The 12,885-nt window shown below is 49.6% G+C and overlaps 4 protein-coding genes across 4 annotated transcripts; all 4 read left to right on the top strand.

Annotated features, from left to right (window-relative positions):
- The first annotated feature begins 1,888 nt into the window (after positions 1–1,888).
- BDZ99DRAFT_463203 (uncharacterized protein) lies at positions 1,889–2,828 on the top strand. Its single transcript, XM_033720026.1, has one exon. The coding sequence runs from the start codon at positions 2,059–2,061 to the stop codon at positions 2,383–2,385; it is 327 nt and encodes a 108-aa protein (XP_033576338.1). The 5' UTR covers positions 1,889–2,058; the 3' UTR covers positions 2,386–2,828.
- Positions 2,829–4,180: 1,352 nt separating this feature from the next.
- On the top strand, positions 4,181–4,582 carry BDZ99DRAFT_388832 (HET-domain-containing protein; the record flags this gene model as incomplete). Its single annotated transcript, XM_033715600.1, has 1 exon — positions 4,181–4,582. A coding segment is annotated over one exon (402 nt), but the record flags the coding sequence as incomplete, so codon positions are not given.
- A 2,466-nt stretch (positions 4,583–7,048) lies between these two features.
- Positions 7,049–10,321, top strand: BDZ99DRAFT_531589 (uncharacterized protein; the record flags this gene model as incomplete). Its single annotated transcript, XM_033726457.1, has 5 exons — positions 7,049–8,364; positions 8,414–8,726; positions 8,799–9,247; positions 9,824–10,153; positions 10,208–10,321. Coding segments are annotated over exons 1-5 (2,462 nt in total), but the record flags the coding sequence as incomplete, so codon positions are not given.
- Positions 10,322–11,660: 1,339 nt separating this feature from the next.
- BDZ99DRAFT_347486 (ankyrin) lies at positions 11,661–12,083 on the top strand (the record flags this gene model as incomplete). The annotated part of the gene is made up of 1 exon (XM_033714448.1): positions 11,661–12,083. A coding segment is annotated over one exon (423 nt), but the record flags the coding sequence as incomplete, so codon positions are not given.
- Between the last annotated feature and the right edge of the window lie 802 nt (positions 12,084–12,885).

Raw genomic sequence — 12,885 nt, forward strand, 5'->3', positions numbered from 1 at the left:
GTGGGCCACTAGCTTGTGCGGGCCACTAACTTGTGGATTACGTTAACGTAGTCGGCAAGCTAGTGGGCCATGCAAGCTAGTGGGCCACCCAATTTTTGGTGCGATTTAGACCTTTTAGCACCCCAGAAATCTCAACAACTACAAGATATAAAGTATAGCTTTAAGATTGCATATACTATCTAGCTCATTTTAATAGCTAAGAGAATGTTTGGAGCAGTATAGCAGCGTAATCCTATTATATTGTAGGTATTACTTGATTTTAGGGGCCAAAACTAGGCAACATTTTACTGCGGCTAAACAGGGCTATCAAGAGATCTAAAAAATTAACAGATGATATTAAAATAACCACGGATATCATTATCCTAAGTCACAACCTGGAATATTCTGTGATTGTTAAGATTGCTAGGGTGCTAAAAGGTCTAAATCGCACCAATAATTGGGTGGCCCACTAGCTTGCATGGCCCACTAGCTTGCCGACTACGTTATTCTATTTTGGATATTAGTCAGCTGGCTCGACGACACCCGCACGACTTTAATTCCCACCCCTTTCATTCCTCGAACTCATACGCACTCCATCTTTAGCATTTCCCACGGCTACCTAGCATCTCCCGAGTCAGCTTCATCATCTTCGTTCATGTATTCTGATTCCTATGGACAAAAATAGAAATCACTATCCCTTTCTATGGAGAAGATCCACAATATATCCCCCTACGACGTTATCCACCATTAGTCAAGGGGTTTTTCTGACTTTTCCATCATTGCCATATTCTACCCCAGCTTATGATCCACATGATGCCATGATGCGAACCTGACGCCCCTCCAGGCCAAGGTTGACCCAACGCCGATTTCACCATGAAACGAAGTTATCTCTGAGTATTGATCGCAAATAGACTCAAAGCTGTCCAAATTCTACTACGACCCCGAACTTCGAGATGAATAATCACTAATGAGCTTGTCTGTGATCAATTTTGATCGCCGTTATCTCCCTCCACCTTGCTCTTCCAAGGAAAAGGGAGTTCAAAGGACACTCGCGGCAAGCTTATTACACCTCCAAAGCTTTTCGATTTCACGTGAACCACCTCCGTGTCTTGTAGCGTAGGAACAGCTCATGTGCCGCTTACTAACGTCCACGCTCCTGGGACTATATCAATCCTTTCATCTTTTGAATGTCAGGCTTCGTAAGAGACTAGCTTTACTCTAGGCCTATTCAAACTTTGACGACGGCAACAATGAACGGCAATTCAGCCTGGGCGGCGCCGAAAGGTTCAAGAAACCTCCGCAATTGGTTGGGTCATGGTTGGAGGTTTAGGGAGCTTCAAAACACCTGAAAGAGGCCGACAACGTGGACTAGAAGTCGATTCCGGCCTCTTTCATCAAAAGATAATCATTGCATTCATTCATTGAAATCGAGCTACCACTCGCTCTACCAGCGCTGCGGTCTATAATCAGCAATCAAGTTTATGTACTGTCGGCACGGGTTAATGGTACTCGTCATCGTCAAATCTTGATGTCAGCAGTGTGTCCAATTGCCTCCACTCTCCATAATTCTCGGTAGGTGGCCGTTTTGCTGCCAAATCCATCGCAGGGAGAATTGCGCTATGTTGCACGCGCACCACTCCGCCCCGACATCAGGAAGTTGTTCTCGAGGGTTCAATACTCCTCCACCCCTCCACCTCCAGTCCATAAGTGGAAACCTTGCTACTGGGTCTGGACTTAAATAGCACCTCGCTCCTTTTAGGAAACCATGGAGAAGGTGGAAGATAAGAAGGACGGAGATCGGTAAAGGATGACGCTGGGCGACGTAATTTCGCTCCTCCCCTGTCCTTCCCCGCATCGCGATAACTAAGTATAAATACTTCCCCTAGACCATTTGAGATTCCCAGCAGCAATTCTAAAACCTTTTAAATCAAGTCAAGTACGTCTTTTAACTACACTATATCCGCATCGTCCCTTTCCGCAAACCAACTAGTATCGCTCCTATCACCCACCTTTACAACCCCCGCTATAACCCCATCTCACCCCACAAAAAGAGCTTTTAAGGCCGCTACCCACCCCAAAATGGCATCCCCAATTCTCCGCATCTTCGCCATCGTCTCCCTCCTCGCCATCAGCACCGGAGTCCTAGCCAACTCGCCCTGGCGCTCAGCAAATATATGGACCCAATCTCATCCATGGCAGACGGCACCGTGGCAGAAGCATCCGTGGCAGACAGCGTCGTGGCAGGATCATCCATGGCAGACGGCTTCGTGGCAGAAACATCCGTGGCAGACGGCTTCATGGCAGACGGCGCCCTGGCAGACTCAATCTCCGGATAATGTTATGACTCCGGCAGCTGCTACGCCTACTCCTGGTGCGGAAGAGGTTTTGGGGGGTGAATTGAGATAAGATTTGAAATCCTGGGGCTGCTTATTATTTTGGAGGACGGGGTAGGGGTTTTATGGCGGCGGAGTGATGAGATGCAATTGCTTCCCTTAGTTTGATTGTTTTCAGGCTTGGAGTTGATGAAGACAGATGACCGTATCTTGGACGAGACAAAGTATACATCTTCATTTCATTTGCGTTGATCCTGAAACATCAATGCAGGTGATGCGGGGTAAGGCAATTCGCGCGGCGGCTTTGAGATGGTCAGGAGACGATCACGTGATGTATTCCGAAGTCATTCCAAAAATTGTTCACTTCGCTATATCCCCTTCATCCGCAATTGATCTGTTTTAAAACAATCCCCGACCTTCTGGGAGATTTAGGTCGCTAAATATGGCCCAATATATCAAACAGCTAGTTAGGATATTCTATTAAAGCTAGTGGACTAAAGCAAAGACGATGGCAGCTCAATCGGCAAGACACGAAGGTTACCCAGGGGGGCAATTCTTGGCATTATCACCCTTGTTAAAATGCTCTCCACAGAGACCATTTTATATCATGGCGTTTATTGTTGACCGATTGACCTCCACCCACTTCCTCCTTTGGTTAGCGCCGTATCCCCGGTTTGTAAGCAGATAACACCAGGCTCGACTTCGGCTCAGCCGCTGCTCAGGCTGCACCGTCACTGGTCAGGAAACAACCTCCAGGGCTCGATCTAACCTCAAGTTCGTAGCCACTTGTGCCACCATTATCTTCGGTGGATGACGCCCGACCACATTTTGTCGCCGTGATGCAATTCCTCGTCCGGCTTGCACTAGATATGCGGATATCTTAAACCCCAGAAGAGGCGAAGAGCCTCTTTTGCATCTATCGAGCCACAAGAGAGAGCAACTCTCGAACGAAATGCTTGCCCTCACGAGGAGGCTGCTCTCCTTCACTCTCGCTGGGCTCGGCAGGAGGCACATAGGATCGCACGCTCTCGACTCAAACGTTTCCCTTGTGTTAGCTCGACTCCAAGACGCCGATTCCTTAGCTCAATGCCATTTTCAATGTTTTCAGCCTCGACATCCTTCTTCCAACAAGCAAGTTCAAGAAACGCTAGCAATGCTCAAAGATCTTTTCCAATTCAAAATTAGCCGACTACGAGATACCCGGCACATCGTCTGCGCTTTCGACCAAGTTGACGGCTCGCTCGCCGGGTACGCGGAATACTGGCTCGCAGAGAGCACAGTTGAAGACGGTCGCTTTCCAGCTAGAAATCCGGATATCAACGCCGAGTGGAGCTCATCGCTCGGTGATAGTCTCAAATCAGAATGTGAGAAGTATGGCCGAGGAATCAGCCCCATATCGGCGCTTGAGGCAATTTCTTGGACGACTTTGCCACCATACTTAAATTTTGATCATAGAATAACCAATGGTGCCATACTGGACAGTGCAGCAAGGAGACACATGGGTTCGAAGGCGTTTTACCGTATGTGCAACTGTTTAGATTCGTAAACGTTAGTTCATCTGCTAATAGCCATAAACAGAACTCCGTTTTTTGGCCATCAAAGATCCCGATCGGCACGATGAGGTAGGCTCCAGACTTTTTGACTGGGGCTTAAATCAGTGTCTCTCGAAGCACTTGGAATGCTATGTTCAAACGCCAACCGAGCATCTCCAATTCTTCTTCAACCAAGGATTTTCAGAAATTGAGAGTCTTCAGATCATTGGTGAGACTGAATCGGCATCAGCCGAGATATCGCATATGCACTGCCTCGTCTGCTCAAAGTGGTCACGCAATGCAAATACTGAACAGCAAGCTTTGCGTGACTCTTTCATGCTGAATGATTTGTTCCTGGGCACTCCTGCACTCAATTACCGTCCACTATCCGGTCATAATATGCTCCGGTTGCTGGAGCTCCGACCTGGCAATCGGAACGATCCTATTTGTTGTCATTTCAGAGAGGTGTCCATCACATCGCCTCTATTGTACAATGCTCTCAGCTACAACTGGGGTAGTAGTACTGAGCGTATACCGATTTTATGCGACGATGCCGTCATAGAGGTGACTTGCAGTCTGTTCACGGCCTTGAACAGGCTCCGCGACCCTGTGAAGACTCTCACGATCTGGGTTGACGCCTTGTGTATTAACCAAGGCGATCTGGAAGAGAAAAGACAACAAGTCAAGATGATGAGGAATATTTATGCTAAGGCAAATACCATTACAGTTTGGTTGGGGGAGTTTGGGGACGGAACGGATGACAATGCGAACGTCATGCTGCCATTGCTCCAAATGATGTTGGCCGCGAGCCGTCTTGGAGATAAGCCCAAGCGGCAGGGTGGCTATTACGTCGTCCCAAAGGGTACCATCGACCTTACTCCTCTTTTACGGCTCCTCCAGCGGCCGTGGTTTCAAAGGTTGTGGTGCATGCAAGAAGTCAGCGTTGGTCCGTTGCCTCAAATTCTATGGGGCCGGTTTGGCTCCATAGCGTGGGATAGTTTGTGGAATTTGAGCTATTCAATCATCACCAGCGCCTTCGTCACCGATTACGGTCGGAATTTAAAATCACTCTCAAGTCACGACTGGGCCAGAGTGTATCATATCGGTATCGTGCGCCAGCAGTACCAGAAAGGAGAGCTGGAGGGCGGGCCAGATCTCCTGTCAATGTTGCTCGCAACTCGGAGATGTCGAGCTACAGATCCAAGAGACAAGGTTATCGGAGTCCTAGGCTTGTGTCGAGATCCCGTCGTCGATCATCAACACCTAATCAACTATACCATCCCTGAAGGGGAGATTTTGCATCTGACTACTCGCGTATTGCTGGAGAAACACGGCTTGCGGATCCTGTCGCAAGCCCACGGATGGCCTCCGAGTCGTAACTTACCGAGCTGGGTGATTCAGTGGGACATAGTACCCACCGTTGCTACCTTTCTGTGGCCAGCAAGTCCAATACCTGGTCATGCCGATTTCTACCGCGCCACAAGATTTTCTGCTGGTGGCCCAGACACCCTTCGTTTACGCACAGTTCCACCACAGTTGCGCGACATGAAGCAAGCTGTGAACCCCTGTGCGCTCTCTTTCATTATCATGGACCAACACCTCTACTTCCAGGCCATCTTTATCGATGAGGTTCAAGAGCTAGGTCGTGCCCGGACGCCGGAACTAGATGACATTGACGAGGTCTGGCATCACCTGGCCACTGTCTTCCGAGAGGTAGCAGATATTCTCGAGAAATTGAAGCATTGCGGACACAGCTATGGCGGTAATGTCTGCACGGATGAGATGAACGGCAATCTGTGCTCGAGTCCACATAGCCCTTACGATATTCTGCTACCGGTCATGATCGCCCAGTCCATGCGCGCGGGTACGAGCTATGCGCTTTATGAGGAGGGTTTCAAGCTATTCGTGGACCACATGGTGTTGGAAAAGCTGGGGTAATGGATCCCGGCGCCACCGCAATGGAAGACGAGGATGATGCGCTACTGTGTCACAAGAAAGAGATCCTCCGCCGCACCGAAGCAGCCAACGAATTCTGCCTTCGGGCTATGGAGCGGATCATTGGACGTCGATCGTGCATCACGCGAGAACGCCGCATTGGCTGGGTTCCGAACACCGCTAGGCCTGGCGACAAAGTCGTTGTCATACCTGGAACGGACACGCCCTTTGTCATCAGACCTGTTGAGCGAGAACAGCCTGCCGACTCGGGTGACACCGTAGGTGACGAGGCAGATAAGGAACCTTGGCCACGGTATCATCTTGTAGGGGAGTGCTTCGTCTACGGGGTTATGTACGGGGAGGCCTTGGATAATCATGGCTTGGAACCGAGGGGGATCGTTCTGGCATGAGATGAGCAAATATTCCATATGCTGAAGCGGTTACTAAACTTGACATCTATTACGCTGCTGGTAACTAGTTTCAACACTAGCATTCCATCAAGTGAGAACTATCGTGTATTGGGACCTCAAATATTTCCTAGAAATAGATTACTTTATCCTATAAGACAAGACGGACCAATACAATGTACGTTAGGAGTCTATGGGCATGGTTAACTTATTCGTAAGCTGATATGTGCTCAGTTAGTAAACAGAACGGACACGGCTCATATTGGCATGTTGAACGAATGTATGTACAGTGCCAACTGCTTTTCGGGGAACCTCTCGGATAGCTCACAATTAGGAGCTGAGTGCTGATAAATCCCAGTGGGATAATCTTTCTAGACAGAGCTATCATTGTTTGATCCCGAAAATGGAAGAGTTTGCGATGGGCTGGCTGTGCCTGGCGGCCCAGATGTGGTCACGTGCAAGGCTGGCACGTGACACTTTCATATAGTAACCTTGGTTCGCTGACGTCCGAACGGCCAGCTGAAATCCAAGCGACCAACCAGACTCAAAATCGCCAGCCAACTCGTTCGACCGGTCAATCAAGGGGCTGCCCAGCCGACATCCAAACGGCCAGCTGAAATCCAAGCGACCAACCAGATTCAAAATCGCCAGCCAATTTGCTGGACCGGTCAATCAGGGGTTGCAAAAGACGGCGCTGGGAATGTAGATAAGCGCCAGAAACTCAGCCTCGTCCAGGTCAATGTCCACCTTGTCCATTTTACTGGCCGCTCTACTTGCCAGCTGATTTTACGGTGATAATAAATAGAACCACCCTCCATGATGATGATGGAGAGGCAGAGGAATTCATGTTCGTCCCCGAAGAAAATTGTCCCGAACAACGCCAGCAGAGAAATAAGGCTTGCGGCCATACTTTCCATACAAAATGGCAGAGGCCGCTATGGTCATTCAACTCATCCAGTTCAGCGGCATGGTTCTCACCTGCTGCTACGAATACATCGAGAAGGCTAAAAAGGCACCAAAAGAAATCCGAAATGCTATCGATGACACTAATAGCATTAAAAACCTCCTCGAACGACTTCAATGCATTTCCAACAACCGCAACCCTGACCGCTTCGTCATCCTCAAGTCTTTGAACGCTGAGAATGGCCCGTTTCAGGCCTACTCAAGTGCGCTTGCGGAACTAGATGAGAAACTCAAGATGCTGACGGATGCGTCGACTATGCGCCGACACTTGCAATGGGCACTTGAGGCGAAAGGTATCGAGAAGATACTAGAGAGGCTAGAGAAGCTGAAGAGCGTGTTCTATACGGCGTTAGCTGGCGATGCAGCGACTCAGACGGTCTTGATACATGATACGATGGAGGAGGTTAGAAAAACAGTTCAGGAAATGAAGGCGGCCGAGGAGAAGGCTAGGATCCTAATGTGGCTTGATGGACCGGATCCATTGAGCAACCACGACAGCGCCAAGTCTAAGAGAGATCTGGGAACTTGTGAATGGTTAGTTGATTCGGAAAATTTCACGTCTTGGTTCAACACATCGGCTACTAGTCAACTCCTGTGGCTCCATGCCTTCCCAGGGGCTGGCAAAACAATCCTCTGTTCAGCAGTCATTGAGCATCTCCGCTCCAAGCAACTCAGTGTAGACTGCGCCGTCATCTACTACTACTTTGATTTCCGCAACGCTTCCCGACAAACATACACTAGTTTCCTTCGATCACTCATCTGTCAGATTTGTGCTAGAACGAAGGCAGTACCGAAGCCAGTAGTCAAGCTGTACGATGCATGCAACGGAGCTGCGCCTGGTTCAGAACAACTTTTTGGACTTCTCAAAGACCTCCTTAAGAAAGAGCTAAGAGCCTTTTTGATCATCGATGCCCTCGATGAATGCCCAGAATCTGAAGGTCATGAGCGTAAACAGGTACTTGCTGCTCTGGTCGAAATAAAAGCCCTCAAGGCTTCTAACTTGAGCGTCTTTGTCGCAAGTCGACCCGAAGTGGATATTAAACAGGCCATGGAGGAGATTTGCGACATTGACATCGACATTCATGCTAGTTTGACAAATGAGGACATCCGCTTACACATCCAAGCGCAAATGATGAAATATCCCAGGCTTAAAAGGCTGGAGCAAAGCATCAAAAACGAGATTGAAGAAAAGCTTATGAAGGATGCTGGCGGATCGTTAGTGAATTTAATCCTTCCTACTAGTACCTGCTAATCCTTCTTCCAGATTTCTCTGGGTTGCCTGCCAACTCGAAGAAGTTCGGCAATGTTCAAAACCAGCTAGAATCCTTGATCAGCTCAATAACCCACCAAAAGACTTGGATACTACGTATTCTCGTATCCTCAGCAATGTGCCAGAAATGTACCACTGCGAGCTACGAACCATCCTCATGCTTTTGTCATTCTCTACCCGACCCATGACTATTCAAGAAGTTGCGGAAGCTACGGCTGTCGACCTGAAAAAACAGTCCTTCACAACGAAGAACAGATTCGGAGATCCATCCGATCTTTTGGAATTTTGTTCGAGCTTGGTGTCGCTGGTCGACATATCTCGTAGTACTTATGCTCAATTACGGTCCGAAGGCATGTATAGGTATGGGCCAACCCCAAAGGATCATAAAATTATCCAGTTCGCGCATTTCTCGGTCAAGGAGTATTTACTAGCGTCCCGAACGAAGGAGTCGATACCCACTCCGTTTCTATTCAACGACCATTTAAGTCACAGCCAGATCACGCAGATGTGCCTGATCTACCTGCTTGATTTCAACGGTGGCAAGAAGATTGTTCGGAACCACGACTCTGAGTTTCCATTCCTCGGATACGCCGCTCTTCACTGGGCTACGCACCTGACGCAGGTGAAAGAAACGGAACGAGATGCCATCGAAGCGCTTCTTATGCGTGTTTTCGATCCAGAAAATGACAACCACTTGATCAACCTCCTCAATCTATGTAATCCAGACGGCGCCAAACAAGTGACCATGCAGCCAAATAGCCGCACGACTAGGGACTTCAAGCCGGCGCTATATTACGCTTCGTACTATGGACTGAGCCCTATCGTCAAGTTTATGTTGGCGAGCCTTCATGATAACAAGCTGCGGACCGATATCATCAACTCTGCACTTGCAGGCGCTGCTGGCAGCGGGCAGGCTGCAGTCATTGACCTCCTTCTCGACGCCGGTGCTGATCCAAAATCCGCAATCTGTAGAGACATCCTGTATGTGGCGGCCGAAGCTGGCAACGCCGCGGTAGTCAAAAAACTGGTCGATTCCGGAGCAACTATCCGGGCAGGTGGTGCGTACGAGGGCAATGCCTTGCATATTGCTTGTAGGCAAGGCAACCCTGAAGTAATCCAGCTCCTCCTCGATCATGGATTCGATATTCACAGTCGATGCCAGCGATATGGCATTCCTCTTTCAACGGCCCTGGAGGCGGATCACGCCGATGCAGTGCGAGTTCTACTGCGGAACGGCTCGAAAATCAACTTCCCCGCCAAAGGTGACTGGAATCCTCTTGGTGTGGCATGCTCCCATGCGAGTCCTGAACTAATCAAGCTCCTCCTCGACAACGGGGCAAAAGTGCACCCCAGCGTAAACCCTCTTGCACTTGCCGCGAAACGAGGCGAGATAGAGCTGATGAGGCTGCTCTTGAAGCACGGAGCAGATATAAACTGCTCCAGCAACGACTTCTACGGCACTCCGCTCAAAGGAGCGATACAGTCAAAGCAGCCGGAGGTACTGGAATTTGTTCTCCGTAAAGGTGCCAATATCCATGACCGCGGTGGACGTGGGAAATTCCCTGTTGATTTGGCGATTTTCTCTGGGAATGTTAATGCTGCAGAAAGACTCATTGAACTCGGAGCGAAGTTCGGAGAGTCTGCTCTGGAAGAGGCTTTGAATTCCAGTCGCAAAGAGTATTTGGCGAAGATCTTGTTAGATCGAGGCGCGGACCCAAACGCCGAACACAAAGAGTCAGTATTTCCCTGCCTACTTCCCCGATCAGCCAATATTCTAACTGACTGTAGATATGGTAGTATCTTGCAGTTTGCAACAATGTGGAGCTCGCCAAAATGCGTTGAATGGCTTCTTGAAGCCGGAGCAGACCCTAAAGGTGTACCGGACGGTGAGTATGGCACCCCGCTGCAAGTCGCGGTAGAGTCAGGGAAAGAGGAGCTGGTCCTCCTTCTTCTCGAAAAGGGTGCTTTGGTTAATCCAGAACGTATCTGTGGACGCTATGGAGACCCCCTCGGTGCAGCGATTGAACGACGTCTCGAGTCCATCACCCATCTCCTTCTTGAACACGGAGCATCCTTGGATAGGACAGGCAAAGGATACATCCCGCCGCTGCAAGCAGCAGCAAGCAAAGGGTTCGAGTCACTAGTTCGTTTACTTGTCAGCAAAGGCGCAGATGTCAATGTGGTGGGTGGTAAGTATGGAACCGCTTTACGAGCAACTCTGGCTCAAGGTCATAATGAGATAGCCAGATATCTCTTGGGCACTGGTGCCGACCCCATGCAAAGATCAAAGGCCCGCCATTTTACTCTTTACTTCGCTCGCATCACAGAAGAGACGTTCACGTCAGCCCTCGAAGTGGCAGTAGCATCAAACAAGATAAGCACAGTCCAACTTCTGCTTGATCACGGGCTTGATCTGAACGAGCCCGAGGATGTTTGCGCCGCTGCTATCGGTCGAGCCGTTGAAGTTTCCGGCGTTGAAATGCTCAAATTTATGATCGACAAAGGCGCCAATGTCAAGAAACATGGCGGCAAAGCTATGTCCTTTGATTCCGGGAGATGGTATGCGGACTTGCTCGAAAAGACGAAGCTTCTTATCGCGACCGGAGCGAATATACGAGACTACACTGGCGGAGAGCGTCATACAGCTTTGGGTCAAAGTATTCAAGACCAAAATTGGGAATACATGGATTTTCTCCTCGACGCTGACGCGGATCCGAATGTGGTGTGGTCGTCCGGGCTCAATGGATCAGCGCTGAATGAGGCAATTGAGGTTGGAAATATCAAAGTAATCGAAAAGCTGCTTGCAAAGGGTGCGGATATCAACCTAGGGGCTGGACACTGGGGCACTCCTTTCGCCAATGCCATCGTCAGTGGCGACGAGGAACTCTACTGGCTTTTCCTGGACCACAACGCAATCATCAACCCACTAGAGCCGTATGGCTCCTTCGGAAATCCTCTACAAGCTGCCGTGTCTAAATCCTACTACGACATCGCTCACGACCTCCTCGATCGAGGTGCCAACATCCACACCCCCGGTGATCATCAGTCTATCCTAACACGAGCCTGTATGGGCAGTGAAGTGGGCCAAGTCGCAATGATTGAGCGACTCCTTTCGCTTGGAGCCAACATCGAGGACGAAGACAAATACCGTCCCGTGCATGACGAAGTCCTCGAAAATCTGTGGGTCTATCTGAATCCAATACAAGCGGCGGCGCGATCCGATCGCGAAGACCTTGTCACTCTGCTTCTCGACAAAGGCGCTAGAATCAATACCGTCCCGCCTCAGGGCACGTACGGCAATCCGCTGCAGGCGGCCGCGAAAGAGGCACATGTCAACATGGTCCGGTTCCTGCTTGACCGTGGCGCAGACGTGAACGCCGTGGGAGGCAAATACGGAACTGCCCTGCAAGCCGCAATATCCGTCGGCTCGGACGCGCTCGTGAAGACACTCCTCGATGCCGGCGCCGAGGCGTCCATTGAAGGCGGGTGTTACGGCTCTGCGCTGCAGGCTGCCGCAACAATGCATGGGAAGCAGTATGTTCAGCTGCTTTTAGACCGCGATGTGCCTGTCAATACTAACGTAGGTAAATACGGTAATGCGCTCGCTGCGGCAGCGAAGTGTGCTAATAAAGAAGCCGTGGAAATTCTCCTTGCCCATGGTGCCAACGTCAACCAAGAGGGTGGCAAGTATGGGACTCCGCTGCAGGCGACATGCTGTGCAAGGGGATTGAGCGCTGAAGTGCATGCGCAGGATATCACCAAACTGTTAATTGAAAGAGAAGTAGAGGTTAATACCAAAGAGGCTGGAAAATACGGATCGGCGTTGCAGGCTGCGGTGTATCATAATCGAGACTATGTGCGGTTTCTACTGAAGCATGGAGCCGATCCGAATGCGCAAGGAGGAAAGTTTGGGTCACCCCTGAAAGCGGCGAAAGCGAAAGAGTCGTATCGGATTGAGAAGGAACTTTTGGATCATGGGGCAATGCCGCTGGCGGTAGATGAGAGCTAGATGTGGGAATTGCTACATTCATTGAGATCCTGGTTTCTTTTCCTCTCGTTCTAGCCATACACTACTCAATTGAGTGAAAGTTTTGTAGTTATTCTAAATTCCTGAAGTCTTTTGAACGTACTTCAATAGTATTAGGACAACTTACCTTATCTTATAGCGGTTGGAACTATACTTAAGGCCTAAGGCTACAACTAGATATCTTAACTGGCCTTCATCAGACATATCGCTGGCGTCAGGTTGCTTACTTGATAGACACGACGGATATGCTGCGAGTAAGAGTCCTGAAGGCGATAATAATGACTCCTTTTGATGCCATCAACTTCATAATCTGCAAAGTGTGATTTAGTTTCACGCACCAATGCGCCTGAGACATTGCATTTGCCATCCCACCATCCTAATTTCAACAAGTAGGCTTCCAGAGGACAGGGAACATCGGCTCAGTGGAACAGGAAAGATG

The sequence above is a fragment of the Mytilinidion resinicola genome (genome assembly GCF_010093595.1).
Source record: "Mytilinidion resinicola strain CBS 304.34 unplaced genomic scaffold BDZ99scaffold_10, whole genome shotgun sequence".
Classification (NCBI taxonomy): Eukaryota; Fungi; Ascomycota; class Dothideomycetes; order Mytilinidiales; family Mytilinidiaceae; genus Mytilinidion; species Mytilinidion resinicola.

What these genes read in the sequence shown, in the direction of transcription:
- BDZ99DRAFT_463203 (XM_033720026.1), top strand. Translation starts at nt 2,059, where the DNA reads ATGGCATCCCCAATTCTCCGCATCTTCGCCATCGTCTCCCTCCTCGCC.